The sequence below is a fragment of the Oreochromis aureus genome, linkage group 12 (assembly GCF_013358895.1).
Source record: "Oreochromis aureus strain Israel breed Guangdong linkage group 12, ZZ_aureus, whole genome shotgun sequence".
Classification (NCBI taxonomy): Eukaryota; Metazoa; Chordata; class Actinopteri; order Cichliformes; family Cichlidae; genus Oreochromis; species Oreochromis aureus.
This window is the reverse complement of record NC_052953.1, coordinates 17,614,172-17,634,153: the sequence shown is the minus strand read 5'-3', so window position 1 is coordinate 17,634,153 and position 19,982 is coordinate 17,614,172. Positions and strand designations below refer to the sequence as shown.

General features: G+C 38.0%; 1 protein-coding gene and 1 long non-coding RNA gene across 3 annotated transcripts; one reads left to right on the top strand and one right to left on the bottom strand.

Annotated features, from left to right (window-relative positions):
• The first annotated feature begins 8,778 nt into the window (after positions 1–8,778).
• On the top strand, positions 8,779–17,817 carry lmbrd2a (LMBR1 domain containing 2a). Of its 2 annotated transcripts, none has more exons than XM_039620345.1 (18): positions 8,779–8,857; positions 9,531–9,758; positions 9,899–10,008; positions 11,273–11,371; positions 11,994–12,161; positions 12,258–12,468; positions 12,557–12,631; positions 12,736–12,840; positions 12,978–13,158; positions 13,471–13,652; positions 13,940–14,073; positions 14,300–14,405; positions 14,492–14,589; positions 15,303–15,406; positions 15,561–15,607; positions 15,720–15,828; positions 16,967–17,060; positions 17,188–17,817. In XM_039620345.1, exons 2-18 carry the CDS (start codon positions 9,585–9,587, stop codon positions 17,249–17,251), a joined length of 2,061 nt encoding a protein of 686 aa, XP_039476279.1. In that variant the 5' UTR covers positions 8,779–8,857; positions 9,531–9,584; the 3' UTR covers positions 17,252–17,817. The 2 variants fall into 2 exon arrangements, with proteins under 2 accessions (XP_039476279.1, XP_031616146.1); XM_031760286.2 differs by having other exon boundaries at positions 8,786–8,917.
• Positions 15,303–19,797, bottom strand: LOC120442960. Its single transcript, XR_005615019.1, has 4 exons — positions 19,731–19,797; positions 18,589–18,672; positions 15,703–15,804; positions 15,303–15,372 (listed from the first exon to the last, which is right to left on the bottom strand). It is a non-coding gene; the product is annotated as an uncharacterized LOC120442960 (long non-coding RNA).
• Between the last annotated feature and the right edge of the window lie 185 nt (positions 19,798–19,982).

Sequence of the window (19,982 nt, the reverse complement as noted above, 5' to 3'; positions counted from 1 at the left end):
GGGGCAGACTGACAGAGGCGAGGCTGCCATATCGCGCCATCGGCCCCTCTGGCCAACACCAGTAGGCGGTAGGGTAAAGTGTCTTGCCCAAGGACACAACGACCAGGACAGAGAGGCCGGGAATCGAACCGGTGACCTTCCGGTTACAGGTGCCCTTCCCAACCCCCCTGAGCCACGGTAGTAGAGCATAATTCCCGCCATATACAGTGTAGACGAAGTCAGTTCCCAGTCATAAATTGTTTGATTGGTCTGATGGTTTGCTAGAATTGCTTGGAGGCTGAATAGTTTTGCCAAACTCCTACACCTAAAATTCTTTGCCTTGGCTATTGCCAGAGCTGCAGGTCATGTGGCCTGCCAGTACCTATCAATTGCCTCTGAAGCCACACAAGTTAACTAATCCTAATAGGACTCCTTCTTCAGCTTGACAGCTCTCCTCACTCTCCCAGCTGCAGTTCAGCACAGCTGCATCAGCAATGGAAGTGCAGAACATACTCCATTCAGAGGAAGTCCATCCCCAGACTTCCTCAGAATACTGTAAAAGCTCTATAGAAGGCTGCAGAACTGACAATATGATTACAAAATCGCTAACCAACTTGCGGCCTCAGATGTTCTGAAGCCAAATGCACTTATGGACACCCTTATGCTTAAATACGGTATTTGTTATGGATAAACTGTGGTTAGCACAGAAGTAAAAAAAACAAAAAAACAAAACCATCACTTGGGTTAAAGTCAGACGGCCATTTCTCCTGATGACAGCCCTCCACTGTCAATAGAGTCCCCAGATGGAGCACCATTCCGAACCCTTTCCAGTCACACCAAGAAGGTTGTCTGGTCAGATGTTCAGCACTTAAGCATAGACAGTCGAGACCTGCTCTTTGACTTGAAGACATGGAGAAACAACCCTCTTGTCCACTGGGGAAAACCCCAACATGGAAGTGCAGAACCAGGTCGATACAAATATAGCTACCCTTGTGTGATGATGTGAGCCAATGTCTCTCCATAGCAACCACTAGCTCATTTGCCACCAGACAGCTGATGTTCCATGTATCCAAAGCAACTTCCAATAACCAGGTAATTGACTGCTAAGGCCTCTGCCTATGAATGCCGCCTGGTTCACATTGCAATGGACCCTTCTGCAGGTGGTGTCCACAGGAGCCCAAGCGACTCATTCAGGCTGAGCCTGCCCAAACCCCATGACAGAAAGCCCAACCATCAGATACTTATTATCAAGCTTCTCCTAGCAACCCAATCCAGTCAAGATAACACAGTTCAGTGTTGACTTTTCCATGAAAGTCTTATATTGGGGATATATTTCAGTCAAAAAGGATACACTTTAGGGTATACCTGCTTTTTGATTGGCATGTCATTACCACATGAGCATGCAGTGTCACTCAGTTCTCTCCTCTCACATCCAGATACAAAACATCAAGACAGTGATTGCAAAAATGTTCAGATTGAAACTTCCAAACAAGACTTACTGACCAGTCAGTGGCATCACAGCACCTGGGTCCTTCTACATCTTTGTAAAGACTATGTGATAATCTGAAGAAAAACATATGCTCAGCTCCACTTTCACTAGGTGTGGCTGTATGATGAATTGTACATTAATAAAATAAAAGCATGATAATGACGTTCATTTTTGTTGAGACTTTCAGGGAGGTTTTGATCCCACTTTATATACACAAATGTAAATCAGTGGAAGCTAAAAAATAATATTTTCTTTATAAACTTTAGAGTTTTTATCAATACAGTTATACTGGAAGATAAGAAATATTTCTGGAAAAACAGCGCATTTAAGATCATAAATAAAGGTCAGTGACTGTTCTTTGCAGCTTATGTAAAATGACTTGGAACAGAAGCAATAATGACCAAAGGGAACAGATAACAGAGATGGGGCAAGAAGTGATGTCACAGTTCCCAGTTTGCATTCCTACATTTTGTTGTTTGGGGGTTTTTTTGTTTTTGTTTTTTTTAATGGTAGTTCATTAACTTCAGTAACTGGTTTGATACAATATAAAATGTCAGTGTTTCACTACAGCCCTCAATATGAGGGCTTTGGTTACACTTTGCTCACACTTTGCTCACAGTGTAGAACTGCTTGTTCTAATTAATGTGAAAGCACACTGAATGGCTGAATGTTGTCTGTCTGCGACACCGAGTCCTGACAGGGAGTAATATCATACCAAAACTTTTGCTCTCTCCTCATTAAGCCTCAAGTCATCTGGAATGACTTACACTATTCCCAATGCTCACCACAGAGACCCACATGGCATCTGTCACACAGCTAAGCGAACAGGGAACAACAAACAACAGCCTCCTTTGTTGTCACAGGGTAAAGCTGGTTGGCTGGACCAAAGAGCTGAACTTGTAAAGAGAAGAAAGAAAACAAGAATCAGTGCCGTGACATAAAATGCAGAAGTAAAAGAGAAACACATAATTGTGGCACATTTCTGGAGTCTGGATTCTCTCTTGTGTGTATACAAATGTCTTCATTATCATGACTGTGGGTTTTTGTGTGCTTGGCTTATAGTCCAGCATCTGCCAAACCCATCTTAAATACTTTTTATTGATACTGATTGATAAAATTTTTTGTTGTTGGAGGGTTTAACTTTTTTTCCGGCTTCTGAGCTGGGATGTGCCAGAAAAACGGGACGGTATTGGTGGGAACAGGTTTCATCATGTAATATTTTCACAAATCTTATGACATCTTGTTTCAACACGAATCACTGCTTTCTTTAGGTAACTGCAGCGCCTCAAACACTGCAGTTAGTGGTGTCATCTTAGTTCTCTTAAACAGATTATTGGAGGAATGTGGGACAAAATAGGTTTAGTCCTGATCTGATGATTCACTGTAGAAGCCATGTGTTTTAATGGTATCTTGTGTTTTTCTGGGATTAAAGTGCAGAATCGTATAATGTCAGAAGCATTGTTTATTAATAATCCATTGAATAAAGAGGAAACAGTGATCATCCATGCTTTCCCTTATCAACTGGCTACACAAAGAGTTGGAGTCTTTGAAGAAAGCCAGAAAAACAAGTTAGATTATTTGGTAACTAAGAGGTAAGTGATGCCATGAGCAAGCTGCTTGCTTATTTAGATCTGATGTCAAAAGCGCTTAGATTTTTACTCACTCATTCACACACTGGCATTTTATACACAAACACATATAAATCATGCCTTCAGCCTCAGCACCAGTTATCATGTAATTCTATCTGGTTCTGGCTGAACTACCGGGCCAGTAGTTTCAGATGGGAGTGGTCCGGTCCCAAGGGGGTGATGTATCCAGGACAGGTTATAAGATCTTCAGTCTACAGTGGCCCTCTAGGGACACACCGAACTGGGGCCACATTGTTCAGCGGCATCATTGTGCACGAGGGTTTCCCATGGATCAAATGTTACAGACTTCAAACCCAGGGGTCTCAGCGCACTCATAGCTGTTCAGATGGGAGGCAAAGACGTTCACACACCATTTCTCACTGATCTCAATAAGGCCACACTGGATGCTGTCCCAGTGGCTCGTCAACAGGATGCAGAGGAGGAGTGTGATGGTAGGGAGTCATAAGATGCTAGACATACAGATAGGAATACTTGGAGAGAGTGCTTAATGACAGCAAAAGAGAAGAAGAAGTCTCGACACTCAGTAATAGTAGCAGACATGCCTTAGAAACAGCATTTAGTAGGAAATTCAATTTTATGCTACATTTCTTTATAATTTAATAGGAAAATGGGAAATCGGTGCAGCCATGTATTGAAACTTTCTATTAATTACATTAAATAGTCTTCAGGAATATTTTTCATGTCCGCTTGAAGGACATTCAAAGCTCTTCTTTGGATGCTCACTGACTTTCATTCCATTCTCTGTCAAGATGATCCCACAATGCTTCCAATGCTGAGGTCCAGGCTCTGGGGAGGCCAATCCATGTATGTTCTATGGTGTGTTTTTTCTATCCAGGTATAATTTTACTGCATCATGCTTAAGGTCACTGCTTTAACTGATGCTTTGAAGCAATCAGATGCTTTCCACATGGTCTTGTGTTGTTGATCAAAATCTGATGATGCTTTTCATAGTTTCATAAACTTTGAAGAGATCTCTAACATCTCTGGCTGAAACAGAACCCCAGACCATGACAGAGCCTCCACCATGCTTCACACATGGCTGTAGACACTTCTCTCCTGTCATCCTCCATACATACTGACAACCAAAGCCTGCTGCCACTGATGTTCAGTCGAGTTCTTGTATAATCTGGCTTACTTCAGCCTTTTCTCCCTATTTCCCTTCCTTTAGAACGGCTTCCTGATCATCAGCCTTCCACTTAGACCATTTCTGCTGAGGCTTCAGTGAACAGTAGATGACTCAACTGAAGGACCTTCTGCATCTCTCAGGTCCTGTGTCAGGTTTTTCCTATATTTCCTATGTTTAGATGGACAAAAGTTTAGAAATAACTATTGCTCAGGACCAGTTTTTAAAATTATAAGAACATTTTGCTCCTTGGATGCAAAATATAAAGCAATGAAGGGTGGCTCAAGACTTTGACACAGCATTTATATTGTATAAAGTTGTATTTAAAGTTATAACAGTTATAGTTAACCCGACTTTGACCCATTGTAATGTTAAAATGATGGTTACACATTAAGCCAGAATATGATAAACCTTACAAACCAAAAATGAGCTGAACATAGTTAAGACCTTAAAACGTTGTGTTGCAACTTTATGTCTTTGACTTAAAAAAAAGAACAAAGGAAGGAAGACTAAAAATAATGTGTTCTGTGAGCGTTAAATTCACAATACAAAGAAAGAAACAGAAACAAGTCAGCATGTTGTTTGTTGCCAATTTTACAATAATGACAATAACGTGACACCAAAAATTTCATTTGTCAGCACTGTGACAAATAGGTGACTTATTGCTGCTGTTTTGTCATACTTTAACTATAGCAGCAACTCTGATGTCTCTAAATTTATGAACTTTATAATGTCTCTCTGAGTCGCGTTCAGTGTTGCGTAGCATTTAAAACAAACAGCTGTGGGTTTTCTTTTACCTTCTTTCTTCAACAATTCCAACATCTTCAGCTGCAGTTTATCATTAACACTATCATTTAATCAGGAAAGGAATTACATGACAAAGTTTTGATAACCATGTCCCACTCATTAACGGATTATGTGCAATACTGTCAATATAACCAAAATGTTGTCACTCGAGATTACAGAGCACTAAGTGAACACCAGAATTGAGTATCTAAACTATGTTCTTATTAACTTTTGCTTCAGTATTTTGAGCAATCTAATGCAATTTATCATCTAGCTGACCCAATTACACCCATGAACTTGAGAAATTAAATTTTGTTTTTCTAATTGCTAGATTAGAGCTGCTCATTGCATGTAAACACCAGTCTGACAAGGATTCAGATTTTGGGTCTTGGCTCAACCTTTGAAATCCCCCAAAATAAAGTGGTTCTTAAAATTGTCAGTAGTGTCACCACACTCCACTAGTGGGGCCCAAAATCTGTTTTTCAACAATATTTCCTGAATATCACATGCTCCTTATTAAACTACAAAAAAGCAACCAGCAAAAGCACAACATGTCTCACTAAAATGAGTAAACATGAATAAACTTGCTCGGGTGGCAGGGATATGATTTCAGTATAAGTCATTTCAACAGCACAGTGTACAAGGTTTCCCAAATAATCTGCATACTGTTGTGCCAAAGGGTGTGACCAGAAACCTGGCAAGGTTTTCAAAATTGTGTTTGAAGTTCTCAGAGATTAAAATGCCACGCCCGTCTTTTGTATCAAAACAAGGGGTTCATGTATTTAACCTGTGAAAGATTCAAGAGACTTGTAACAATGGGAGAAGATAATAGCATGAAGAAGAGATAATCAGGGGGTTTGAACTGTCTTTGAGCCTCATTGCAGTCATGTTCCATGTTTCTGTTGAATGGTATGTATTTAGATTGCACTGAAATTTTGTGTAAAATAATCATGATCACCAGAGAAACCGTCCCCACAGTAATCACGATTGTGACCGTGTGAGCAGCAGCTTCCTGGCATTCAAATATGAAACTGTATCACCACACATACAGTGGTTTGTTTTATTAGTTATATTCTCTGAAATTCAACTGATGTCAAAATAAATGATGTTTGTATATTATTTTCACTTATTTATTTATTTATTGTTAAAATGTGTACCTGCTTGATCCTGTTTCTCTCTTTTCGCAAAGCTGAACCTTCAGAAACAAATTCACTACCTCCATCTAGTGGTGAAACAACTGCACTAACTCAATCCACCCTGTTAAAGTTCACCCAAGGAACAATTTCTTTTGCATCTTTAAATCTAGTGGTTAAAGACATATTGGTCCTGAGCAATTTTTTTCCTTATCTAGTATACATAAAACATTGGTTTTGTTTGTGTTTTTGTTTGCTTGGTATTAAAGTAAAAACTAAACAAAAACAGTAAAATAACAAAAACAGTACTGATGAATGCCGACAGGTCCAAAATGTGTGACGTAAAACGTTGTTAGTCTTTATAATCAGCAAATGTCCCTTCATAAGGTTAAGAAAGGATTTGCTGTGAGTATACGAGCTGCTCATTTTAATAACCTGCTGAACACATTATCTTATTACACATTAATAACAATTTTAATGACTATAAACATACATAACTTTAGCCTCCAGTTAGATGGCGATGCTATAATAATAATAATCAGGATAATCTCTGCCTCAGATTTGAAAAGTGTATCTGATCAATGAGATTAGGACATACATATATTCTACAGTGACTGAAGGATTGAGTCTCATTCAAACAGGTTTATCAATGACCATACTTAACTCATAAGGCCCTGAATGGTCATGCACCTAATTCTTTTAATCCTTTTAGGAGTGGGAGGGTGGGTGTGTGTGACAGATGGCCTCATTAAGCACCTGCCATTGGGTTTTATCTGTGCTGTAACAGTTTGAATCAGGCCAATAAGCTTTGCACTGCAGAAACGAGACGCAGGAAAATGGAGCTAACAGACAGTCTTCTAGAGGACTGGCCAGCCTCTCTGGACATTTTGGGGTCGGTTTGGTTGGATGCACTGGGTGTGACCAGAGCCATTGAAGGCTGGGCCGTTTTAGTGAATCTCGCTGAACATCTGTGTCTGGATCTGCTGGGCCACATGGACTTGTTGCTGGAGCACCGAGCTGTGTGCATGAACATACTTGGACCCATGTATGCTGACGACCCTTATGTATGGTTGTACCTCCACAACTGAAACGCACTGAAAATATTCTGTGTTGCTTTCAGTCAGCACTCTATCTGGATATAAGTACAAATGTTTCAGGGAGCAGGGTGGAGGAGAAGAGGAGCACACGATCAGAAGAAAACATGACTGAAAATGTGATTTGATTTTTTTTTTCTAGACTAAAGAATTTAGATTTATGCATTTTTTGCCTGTTTTGCAATTAGAAGTGCATACAAACCAATAGAACTTTAACTAACGGATTTAAAAGGTAGTTTGCAAGGACAGACAGAAATTAATTTATATCATATCAGAATATCAGAATCCATATCTGAAAGAACATGTATGTTGGCAGAATTAAAAAATATGGAGAAAAAAAAAGAAGTTGACGCACGATTTTGTCTTTCTGCAATAAACTGTACTGATGTTAAAAAAAAAAGAAGAAGATAAGCTGTCCTGTTTTAAAATATTGCTCATTAGTCAGTGCTATATCATTATAAATTACTTTTTCCTTTCAGGTCCAGCACTTTGCCATTGAATCAAAGAAAAAAAAAGTTTAAAAAAAAGTTAAATCAGCCAGGCTGACTCTGTATATGACCCTGTAATAGATTTTGAAGTTCATATGAATTTTATTTTTCATAAATTTTATCACTCTGTTAAATTCAGAATCAGGAGTATAATAATAAGACGTAGCATTGTTTTTTTCTGTTTCATTTGTTATATTTTAGACTGTCCTTGTGTAGCTTTGTGTTATACAAAATATCCATGTCTCTGGAGATAAAAACTGTTTCTGTCTTCTACAGAACACCATGATGTTTCTCTTGTCAATGCTATGCAATCCACACGTCTTTTTGTGCTGAATAAGGTCGACATTATTCATATGCTTGCTTCTCTGTCCACGTTCCAGCCTCTTGACTCTGTGCTGCTGATTCTTTCCTCATCCTATATCTTGCACTAAAAAGTGGGGTGAGTGAGGTTTCCTTATAAGACACTAATGCAAAGTTTTTCTGTTATCTCTGCTTTTTACTTATATTTAAAGATAGTACTGTCAGCTCACAACACATTCTAGCAAAGTATGTAGTTGTCCTTCGAACTGGGTACAAATGGAATGACTACAAAATAATGAAGCTACTTCGCCTTTTTTAATTTACTAGAACAGTTTAAAAGTTTATATTTGTGTATGTTTCTCAGGTTTTGAACTCACAATTATTTGTATGAGCATATCTGTCTACCTGTCTACACTGTATATGTATGTATGGATCCCAATGATGCAATAATGCTAATAAAATGCAGAGTTACGTGTGTCTACTCTATAAAGCCTGAACCATGAAATAATTACCATATTTTTTTTTAAACTGGAGTGTTTATTATGCCTTCTGATCAAATAAGTAAATAAGTATTAATTGGCATATATGAGTTAAAAACAACAACAACAACAACAGCTCATGTATCAAATATGATATACTTGGCGTTACGGAGCCAACAATGTTGTCGATGAAATTCTCAGCAGTCACTAGTGCCTACAATACCCAGAACCCCCTGCTGCTCCAGCAAAGCTAGCGTACCGAACGTTAGTTACGCAACGTAGTTTCAAAGGTTGTATACATCAGTCGGGGTTCCCGTCCAGGAAATATGATGTGACTGTAAGTTAAGAAAGTTTTTTGTGCTTTTTGAACTTCAGAGTGACAATAAACCCTCCACAGGTAAGAGTCTCTGTGGCTCTAATAAATAAAATATGTATGTAAAATGTATATAAAAAGTGGGCCTGCTTTGTTCATGAAGTGAAACACAGCATTGACTAGTTAACAGTGCGGAGAACACGGCGCGGAAATGCATCGAAAATCATCGCTTCTGGATTTTAAAAAAGAAAACATAACCATAATAGCTAAATGACCGTCTTGGAAACAGTAGTTATCACTCCAAAATATCTGGAAAACACGATTTAGAGCTTTTTTTATGTGAAAAATATCCCACTTAAAAACTTTCTAAAAGCCAGTTGTTCGCTCTGAAGGTTATCAGAGTAGCCTAACTCTCTGTGAGTGTTTGTGAAATGTCAAAGAGTATCTTTGGGCACACTAGAGTTTCAGATTTGTGGATTAATTCAAGGTCCTGCTGGTTTTCGTTAATTTCTTTTCCTCTCATAAGTAAATAAAGCTTTCTTTTAATTAATCCATGGCAGTGTGTTATGTTACTGCATGTTAGTCACTTCTGTTTCCCCACATCTCAACTGGTCAAGCTGTTTCTCTCTGTTGTCCAGCAGATAAGAGCTGATATTCTGTCTGCTTTCACCACTCATCTCTTTCTCTTTGTTTCCAGGTCCTTTCAGTCTGCCGTCATGAGCTCTTGATGCCTGTCTTGTTATAAGTAATCATGAGTGGTGCTGCGCTGGCTGTTGTGGTGGTGGTCGTTTTTTTCTTGGCCCTCTACCTCCTCCAGCGTTATGGAGATCTGTGGAAGCAGCAGAGGCTGGTCCTGTTTGGAACGCTGCTGTCCTGGTACCTCTGCTTCCTCATCGTCTTCATCCTACCACTTGATGTCAGCATGGTATTAGACATGAATTTCTTTATTAGTGTAACTTTATTTTTTCGGGGGGGCAAGAGTCAGATTTTTATGTGCTTTTTCACTATTTTCACTGTACTTTTACATGTGTTTGCCTAACTGTGCAAACTCTACTCTTCTGCCAGACTGTCTACAATCAGTGCAATTCTAACATTACAAACAACACTACTCCTGCAACTCCAACGAACCCCAGTAGTAGGAGCGAGGCCAACTTCTCTCCTTTTCCATCTATGAGGTAAAGACGTTGCTTTGATTTATCAAAAATAGGGCCATAGTTTACTAACTCAGTATTCTTCCAGATTTGCTCCACCGCCATGCAGCATTATACACAACACAGCAGACAATCTGCTGATCTGCACATATCCACTTTGTCCGTGTTTGTTTAGCAAAGGAGCCAGCATTCCACGGGGATCTCATAATCTCATTTGCTCATCTTTCACATGACTTCTCCATGTATTTGATTGCTTTAAGCCCAAGTAAAGCCTTACAACTGAACAGACTTTATTCACTCAGTTCAAGTTGCTCTGCTGTTTTGTTTGGTGTTCTGAAACTGTTAAGAATCAGTGTCTTTTGCTTATTTGTAATTCCCCTAGATGATATCAGTACTCATCATTTTTTTTTGTTACATACACTCACCGGCCACTTTATTAGTTACACCTAGTTAGCAATGGACTCCTTTAATTCTTTGGGGCATAGATTCAACGAGTCGCTCATATCAACACTGACATGATAGCATCACATAATTCCTGCAGGCAGCTGCACTTGCATGATTATGATTTCTCATTCCACCACATTCTGAAGGTGGTCAATGGAATTGAGATCTGGTGACTGTGGAGACCTTTTGATATACTCCAGTAGGCTCTCGTGTTTAAACAATGCTCAGTTGATATTAAGTGGACGAAAGCCTGCCAAGAAAATATCTTCACAGCATTACACCACAGCCAGCAGCATCCTGAAGTGTTGATACCTGTTGGCATAAACAACATGTGCTTTCATGTTGTTTATGCCAAATTCACAAATGAGTAGTTATTCAACTTACTCTTGCCTTCCTGTCAGATATTTGCGTGAACAAGCAAGTGTATCTAATACAGTGTCTGATCAGTGTCATCTCTCAGATTTCACCCTTCACCCTAATACGATGGAGGTGAATTAAATTCCATTCGTGGCTCTCACAGCTTTGAGAAATACAGTTTTAGAATTCAGGAGTAATACTTCTTTACAAAAATGTTACCGCATTTAGTTCGTACATTGTTTTATTTTATTGGAGCTATTCTTTATTAGAAGTCTGTCATGAAATTTGGGGGCACTGAACCTTTTAGGGGCAATGAGTGATTTTGAAATGGCAACAAAATCCATACAGTGTATATTTTATGGATTCAAGGTGTGGTTGTGTTAAAGTTGTGATGATGTATCATGTGGCTTGTGAGCATTTAGCATTTTATACCTGGCTTCCAGCGTGCTTTTTTCTCTAATTCTTTAATCTTCTGTGTGCACTTTAGTCCACCAGGCAAGTGTGAGGAGCCTTGGACTTATATTCCAAATGAAACCCTCAGAGTGTTTTGGAGAGTTGTATACTGGACTTCTCAGTTTCTTACATGGTAAGATCCTCTTACTCATAAACATACGATAAATAAAGCGTCCCATGTTAGGAGTCAGGATGTCTAAGTGTTCCACCAGAGGGCACTCTCTATCCTCCCTGTTGGCAATAAGTGTATCGGATATCCCTGTGCTGGTGTTGGTTCTGGATCATCATAATTAATGTTGGTCTGGATCCATCATTGCATGTGACCAGTCACATTGTTGTGATGCCATAGTTTTGCGATGTGAAAACAGACCTGCCGATGTTCACTTAGGAAAAAAGGGTTATGGGGTCTGATCAGGCTTAGGCAGAGTGCAAATGAGTTGTCCACAAGTTGTTGTGACATTAAAACCAGATTGTTTTGAAAAAAACGTTATCATTTTACCTTATATAGAGTCCGTAAACTCAATATTAAAAATGTTAAGGAAGTGTGTTTATCTTTAATGTGTCTCAAAAAAATATTAGCTGATATTTTAAATTTTTAAATCAGCAATAATCGGTGAAAAAATTCCTATCTCAGTTGGGCTATAATTTGTTCATTTTTTTTTTTTACACGCTAATTCATTCTACCTTAAGTTAAAAAATGTTTTGACTTTCCTTTTCTCTCTTTCTTTCTCTCTGTTCTCTGTGTGAGCGTGCAGGCTGCTGTTGCCCTTTATGCAGTCTTATGCACGCTCAGGAGCTTTCTCAGTGGTTGGAAAGATCAAAACAGCTTTAATTGAAAATGCACTTTATTATGGCACATACCTTCTCATCTTCATCGCTCTGCTCATCTATGTGGCTGTTCAGCTAAAGTGGAAACTGACCTGGTAAGTCGAGTTGGAGCTGTATGCACTATGTTTCAATGTGTGCTTTCTGGTTAGCATAGTCAGCATAATCTATTTTCTTTCTTTTAAATCATGTAGGGCGGACCTCCAGACCATAGGGATTACAGCTGCCAACACCTGGGGACTCTTCCTCCTGGTCCTGTTGCTAGGTTATGGCTTGGTGGAAATCCCACGGTCTTATTGGCTGTCATCTTCCCACGATTACGTGCTATCCAAGAGCTACTTCAAGGTAGCAAAGATGGCTACTGAGAAAGCAGAGGCAGATGAGAAACTTGCAGATGTCATGGAGGCAAGGGTTTACTTATAACAGAATAAAGAATAAACTGCAGCATATTAATTTTTTTCTTTACAAAAATAATCTGCTTTTTTTTTATCAGGAGGTTGCAGGCATCCATGCCTCTGTCAGGCAAAACCACTTTCTAAGGAAGTATGTGGACATAATTTTGACAAAGGTAAGAAATCAAACCAAATTCCACAAACAGTTTTTTTCCTCATGCGTACATTGTTGCATTTTCAGCTTGTACACTGGGCTCATTCGAGTGTCATTTCACTTCAGTGTCCCACAAAGTACCAAGAAGAGATGGGAATAAATGTGGAAATCTCTCGCGTGGACCAGAATGCCCCGCCCACCAAAAGAGTCCTAGTTAAACTTCATGAAAAAGTAATTAATTATTTTTAAAAGTGCACTGTGAATTAAAAAAAAAATAAAGCAAAAAAATATGATTACACATTAAAATGCCTGTAAAAAGTGTTTGCCCATCTTTCCTGTATGTTTTGTATTTGCATGTGTGTTTTCAGGTGGTCAGCGCAGTGCAGAGACACAATCAGACTCAGGTTCAGTGGTCTATCCTGTTAGAGCAGGCCTTTCATCTGGAAGATGTAGCAAAAAGCCAGAACAGCTCGCTCCGACACTTCACCCACAGCTTTCCTTTAGCACACCGTGGCTGGATCCGTAGGTTCATCTACACTCCAACTGTAGGTGAGTTCTTAGATTCCCAGATGGAGTATTAAAAGTAAAACTTATTATGGCATTGATGATATATCTAATACATCCTTAAAAAATGTTCTTGAATATCTGCTATAATAGAAAGTTGTGGTTTGTTTTCAGTTAGCAACACGATAATTTCTCTTTTTTGAACTTTTTGTCGTCTGGCAAACAAAATGCAACTTTTAGGGACACTCGGTCTAATAATAAATTCTTCGTGGCAGTCATGTGCCTTTTTTTTGTATAACATAAATGTGAGTTTGCACTTACACACATATTTGTTTGTGTTTGTGTGTGTGTGTTCAGAGTGGTTTTGGGAGTGTGTGCTCAGACAGGGCCTCTGCAGGCTGCTGGCTGTCCTCCTGTGCTTACTCTCTGCTGCAGTAATCTGGTCTGAGTGCACCTTCTTCAGCACACACCCTGTCCTTTCTCTGTTTGCGGTCTTTATTCAGTTGGCTGAAAAATGGTACAACTATCATTGCATTGAGGTGAGTATGTATTAGTGCTGTTAGCGTTAATCTCGTTAAAATGACGTTACTACAAGGAGTAACTACAAGGAGTAACACAGTATTTTAATTTATTTAAAGTTTTTTTTTCCTTTTTGCCAAAAAATTGGTGAAAGAAACAAAAGTTTGCCTTTCAAACACTTGGACTCCCACATTATTATTTTATTTAAAACCAACAGAAATCTGCTGTGAGCATAAACACGTTGGTTATTTTGTTCTCTTCGGTTCAAGTCTAACCTTCAAACGTGTTTCCTTTTTCTCTCCAACAGATGGTGTGCTTTGTCGTTATCCTGTTCATGTGCGTGTGCGTCTACTCCACAGTTTTCAGGATACGATTTTTCAACTACTATTACCTGGTGCCACATCACCAGACTGATGCTTACAGCCTGCTGTTCAGTGGCATGTATGTGCAGCATATTTACACTATAAGAGATGAAGTGAGTTGAAATGGAAAGTTAGTTAGTCAAACACATCTTTGCTTTTTGGTTTCATATCAGTGGAAGGATAGGTTACAGGTCAGACTTTCCAAACACGAAGCACAATTTAGTCTGATATGCTTAATGTGTGTTGTCCTAATTTTAATATTCTCTCTCTCTCTCTCTCTCTCTCTTTTTCCCTGTATGACTCAGGTTATTTTGTCGTCTCACTCCACCTTTATGCCTCAACCTTCTGGGAATGATTCACATGGACTCTGCCATCTCACACAAGGACAGAGTACAGACATCTTACACCTCTGTGGGTTCCACAAATTCACGTATCAACACACAGAGACATTTGTACCTGTAAATTAAATGTGTGTTTTTCTTTATTTTTTTTATCAGATCATGGGCTCTATGCAGCTGCTGTCTTTTATATCAGATGGGTTCTACATCTATTATCCCATGCTGGTGTTGCTGCTGTGCTTTGCTACATATTGCAAGTAAAGTAACCAGCAATCTCTAACAGCTTTTGCACATTCTTGTGTATTTTTCCCACCTGAAAATACTCCAATGGCTGATTTAAGATGTATAAGTACAGGTATAAACATGAGAACTAAGAAGTGTATATATTTAAAGAGAGCTATAAATAACAAGTTTTAATACTATTATTAGGGTAAGTAACATTGTTACAGTTTATCTCATAATAGAGTAAAAATCTGTCTTGTCTATAATCCTTGAAGTGTTGATGGTTTTGTGAGTCATAATGTGAAATATTGTGTGAGTGTAAAACACTCTTTATTTAAATTATGCTTAAAAATAGCGTTTTCATTTTTTGTTGGACTCAGTGTTTGAAGTAGAGTTGATAGGACTTTAGCTTTTCTACTGAATTCTGCTTTTGTCCAGAATCTGTAGTGCAAACACATTTCCAAACACATTATCACGCCCTTTATTTTATACTGCTTACCAATTTAATCCAGTGTAGTTAAAATCATCCCAGCTATACACTACCCACCTGTTTATCACTAAGTGGACGGTAGAGATGTATTAGTTTTATACTTTGTATTACTCTGATACACTTAAGATGGAGGTTAATTATGAGCAATAAAATGGCCATTTTGCCGAAGGAATCTGCTCTGAAAAACCCATCACGTTTTTGTCTTGAGTATAATAACTTATGTGTTACAGTATGTATGTCATTCATTTTGTTTTGTAGTCTGGGGTCTCGCTGTTTGAACCTCTTGGGCTTCCATCAGTACATCACTGATGATGATTTGACCTCTGACCTGGTGGATGAAGGCAGGGAACTCATCAAAAGAGGTAATTTGATCACAAGTTCAATCACTTACTGTTTCTGAAGTTTCTGTGCATCAGAGCAGTTTTAGCAGCTAAACATATCCAAATTTGTACAAATTTGTAACCTATGAAAAAGGTTTTTTTAAAACTGTATGTTTTATAATTTGTTCTTCTGTAGAAAGAAGGAAAAGACAAAGAGCTGAAGATGGAGAGAATCGAAGATGGGTAGATATTTTCTTTCTTTAGTCGCTCAAGACAAGAAAATCTATCCAGCCTATTGGCTCCCCGGTTCTACTGGTTTGTGTGTATAGTGTACCTACTTTGTTTTGTGCTTCAGGCGTGGAGGGAGCGGTATGGTGTCGATCGGGCCACTGGGCGGAACAGAGCTGGTTACACTGAGTTAAAGGATAACCAGAAGGAGCCTGTAACAAAGATCAAGAAAAGTGGTAAGGCTCTTTCTCATATCACTACATCTATCTAATATTTTCTTCACACTTTTTTTTTTTAATCGATATTTATCCACCTAACTTGCTGCTCATACAAGAAACTAAAAATCTATCATTTTAGACCTAGAGCACCCCACCCACATGAGATACATATCCATACAGGCTTTACAGCTTGCCTGGTTGGGTTTCTGTGGAAGAAGCACCACCCCTGTGTTCCCACAGGAAGTTATTCTTAGGTTTCTATGAACATGACACAAGTAAAAAGAACTTATCATACAGGAATCTATGCAAAAGACTGAACAAGTATGGCTTGTTTGGAAGTGCTGCCAGAAGAAAGCCTCTTCTCTCTAAAAACATGGCAGCATGGCTTTGGTTTACAAATTATTATCCAAAGACAGCAAGAAAACACCTCATACAAGTTATCAAGCATGGTGGTGCAGGTGTAATGATGTGGGCCTCAGGACCTGGGTACCTGTTGACCACAAACTGCTCTGTACAAAAAGTATTCTGGAGTTAAATGTGAGGCCATCTGTCTGATGGCTAAAGCTTGGTTGTAGCTTGGTAATGCAACAGGATAATGATTCCAAGCTGCAGCAACAAATCTACAGCAGAATGGCTGAAAAAAAAAAGAAATCAAAGTTTTGTAAAATTACAGTCAAATTCAAGATCTCAATCTGATTAAAATTATGTGGCGAGAACCTAATACGCTGCACATGAACAACTGCCTGCTTTACATCTATATATATTTCTACATATATAAATATCTAGCAGATGGTAGATAACGGTCATTTCTTTGCTGCACATGATTATTACGAAGAACATTTTTAGAGTTTTTAACATGTCACCACCTTTCCCCCTTTGTTTTGAATTACACCAAACATGGATTTTTGATGGATTATCATGATTTATATTGTAAATAAAATGGTTTTTATATCGTGCTTTTCTACTCTACTTAAGCACTCATTATACAACTTGTGTCATTCACCCAATTTACAGGTACGTTTTTTCTGTGAATGCATATGTCGAACTAACCTTCCAATTAGTAGGTGACCTCTATCTCTGGAGCTATAGCCACCCCTTGTAGAAAAAGTCAATCTGCTTACTAGTGTTGTGCATCTTTTCTTCTCTGTATTCACAGTTGTCACATTTACCAGAAGAAACGAAAAGGCCGACGAGCAGCAGACGGGCTTACTGCAGGAAGACTCCAGTGATGACGAGTCGCCCAACAGAAGGTATAATGTCATTCAGTACCAAGAATATAGTTGATTAGTGTTAAAATGAATCTGAATAATATTGTGTTTTAAAAGAATGCTAACAGTCCCTCTCTGTCGCACTGTGTTACTGTGTTTAATGCTGTAGATCCACAGGAGGAAGTTACCTCACTCTGTCACCTCCAGTGAAGGGCGTGTTTGACGACGTGTGATGCACGAAGGACCTGGAGGGAAATCAAAAAGCTAATATGTGCTGTAAATAGAATAAATGATTCAAATGGAACATTTTCTGCAAAGGGAATGCAGATAATTCACTCTTAAGAAAAAAAACGTGAAGATGTAAAATATAACTTTAATAAAGGGTTTTATATCAACAGCATAAATACAGGTGGTATTTATAGCGATCGGTAACTAGAAGGACTTCTTAACACATGTGTGTAAATGCGTGCTTGATATTGTTATGTTGTATAATAAAATTGGTGGATAATAGACCTCATAGTATGTGCATAGATTTTATATTTATTTAATTTGAAATTCAATTCTTGTGCCTAAAGCAAAATGTCAAAGAGAATATATCAAAAACATAAACATGTTTAAAGTTGTTTTCAACTGTATCTGCTAAATAGCATCATTTTCATGTGGTGCAGTCTCCAGGCATCTATTTATACAATTTTGAACTGTTCGACTGTTATTGTATAATTAAAACATAATGTTTTTGCGTGTACTTTATCTGCTGTTGGATTTTGAGTGACCTAAAATATATAAAGCAGCATCCCAAGATGTCCTTTATAGCCCTTTTTTCAAATGTCACCATGTTTATTTTACCATATGGCCTGAGGGTTGTTGTTTTTTTTCTTTTAAATAGATAATTATTGCAAGAGAATTGTTTGCAAATATATGGAGAGAGGTTTATACTGTAATTCCATGAGTGTACGGAGTTTTGTTTTTTGTTTTAGTTTTTTTTACATGTATTTTTTGCAGCCCTCTGCATGTCCTAATGACAGAATTTGTCCAATATATCCACTATCCCTTTCTCCACACCACTCAACCTGATCTGTTCTTCTCATCTACTCTTTTCTCATCCTGGTCACTCCCAGTTCGAGGATCTTCAGCTCTGCCACATCCAGCTTGGTCCCCTGACTTTTGCTAGTGCAATGCATACCTCCACCTCTCCAGGCATTCTTCCACCTGCTCTAACAATAGAGCACAATGTTGTCTGCAAACATAAGTCCTGCCCATCATCACAAAAACAAGAAAGGGCTCAGAGCTGAATCTCTGAGTCAGGCCCACCCTTAGTTTGAGCCCATCTGTCACTTCTACCACATAACTCACCACTGTCTCGCTGTCTTCATACATGTCCTGCACCATGCTCATATACTTCTTTACCACTCCTGACTTCCTCGTGGAGTACCAAAATTCCTCTCTTGAAACCCTATCGTAAGTGCTGAGAGAGTGCAACTTCTTATGACGCTCTCTATACATCTCCATCAACACTCTTAAGGCAAACATAGCACATGAAGCACACTGGCTTCATGCTATGGCTTATTACCGTTATTCTTCTGTAGTTAATACAGCTCTTCACATTATCCTTGTTCTTGAAGTACCGTGCAGTTCTCTATTCTTCAGGCATCCTCTGAAATTGAATTAAACAATCAGGTTAAAGTCCATTGCCCTCTCTCTCTGACTTCTCCATACCTCCACAGGTATGTCATCTGGACCTTTCCTGTTTCCATTCTCTTGATAGATCCTCTCATTCCTCATTATTTCTCTGCACTTCCTGATCCACTAACTTAACTTCATCTGTTCCCCATTTCATTTTTTTTTCATCAGCTTCTCAAAATACTTCTCAACACACCATCTTACATCTCTTGTTGAAATATATACGTTGACTCCATATTTATGTTATAATTAGCCATAATCATAAAGTTTGTCAACTTGAAAAATCAATTAATGCAATCTGAATAAGACAAATGTTGTTTAATTTTAAAATATTAAATGTATCTTTTCAAAAAAAAAAATTCAAAAGAAGTCAAAAGACAAATGGGATAAAGAAGTAATATTAGTTTATTTCTTTTTTCTTCATGAAAATTGTCATTAAGTTTCAAAACCATTAAACCATAAAAAAGAAAGACAATGCACAAGAAAAAATAAAATTATACTAAAATGTAACTCAAAATAGACAGAGAAAGGAGCACTCTTCCTTGCATGACCAAAAAACAACACCAGTTCTATGAGGTTAGAATGATGCCACCTTAAAATGAAACTGGAAAAAAATATTGAAACTGAAAAAAACAGAAACATAAAAAATTGAAACTGAAAAATTTTACAGTTTCAATTTAATCTTTTATCACTATCAATTTTTTCACTTTCAATACAAAATTTTTCAGTACATTTATTTCATTTACAATATTTTTTTTTTCAGTTTCAATATTTTTTTCAGTTTCAATATTTTTTTCAGTTTTATTTTAAGGTGGCATCGTTCTAACCCCATACAGTTCCCACTTAAATGATAAAAGTCATACTTCAGATCAGGCCCAAGAAAGAAAGAAAGGCTGGGTAGAGAAATCCCTGTCCTGCTTACATTAGTTTATCTATAAATAATATAATATTTTATTGTTTAGTTTTTAATTAATGTTTTGCATGTATTAATATTTTTAATATACCTACATTTATTATTTAAATCTTATTTACCTTGATATGACACGTTAATGTTACAGATGCAGAGGACCGGTTGACCGTTGCCGGTGATGCCTTTCCAGGCACTTCGTAAAACACAAATTCTTAGATCTTAAAGTAGCCTAGACTACCAGTCTCTCAGTATTTATTACTTGACAGCAGTCAAAAGCAAACTGTTTCGAAGCTGATATTGCAAAATACTTTAGGATTTAGGGGGATTTCGTTGTCTATTAATTTATTTATGTGAAACTAAATATGATTTGTTTT

Bases quoted from the DNA above. Each gene is read 5' to 3' on its own strand.
- lmbrd2a (XM_039620345.1), top strand. From the start codon at position 9,585: ATGAGTGGTGCTGCGCTGGCTGTTGTGGTGGTGGTCGTTTTTTTCTTG. The intron at 12,469-12,556 runs GCAAGGGTTTAC...TTTTTTTATCAG, and splicing joins AACTTGCAGATGTCATGGAG to GAGGTTGCAGGCATCCATGC. The intron at 14,406-14,491 runs GTGGGTTCCACA...TTTTTTTATCAG, and splicing joins TACAGACATCTTACACCTCT to ATCATGGGCTCTATGCAGCT.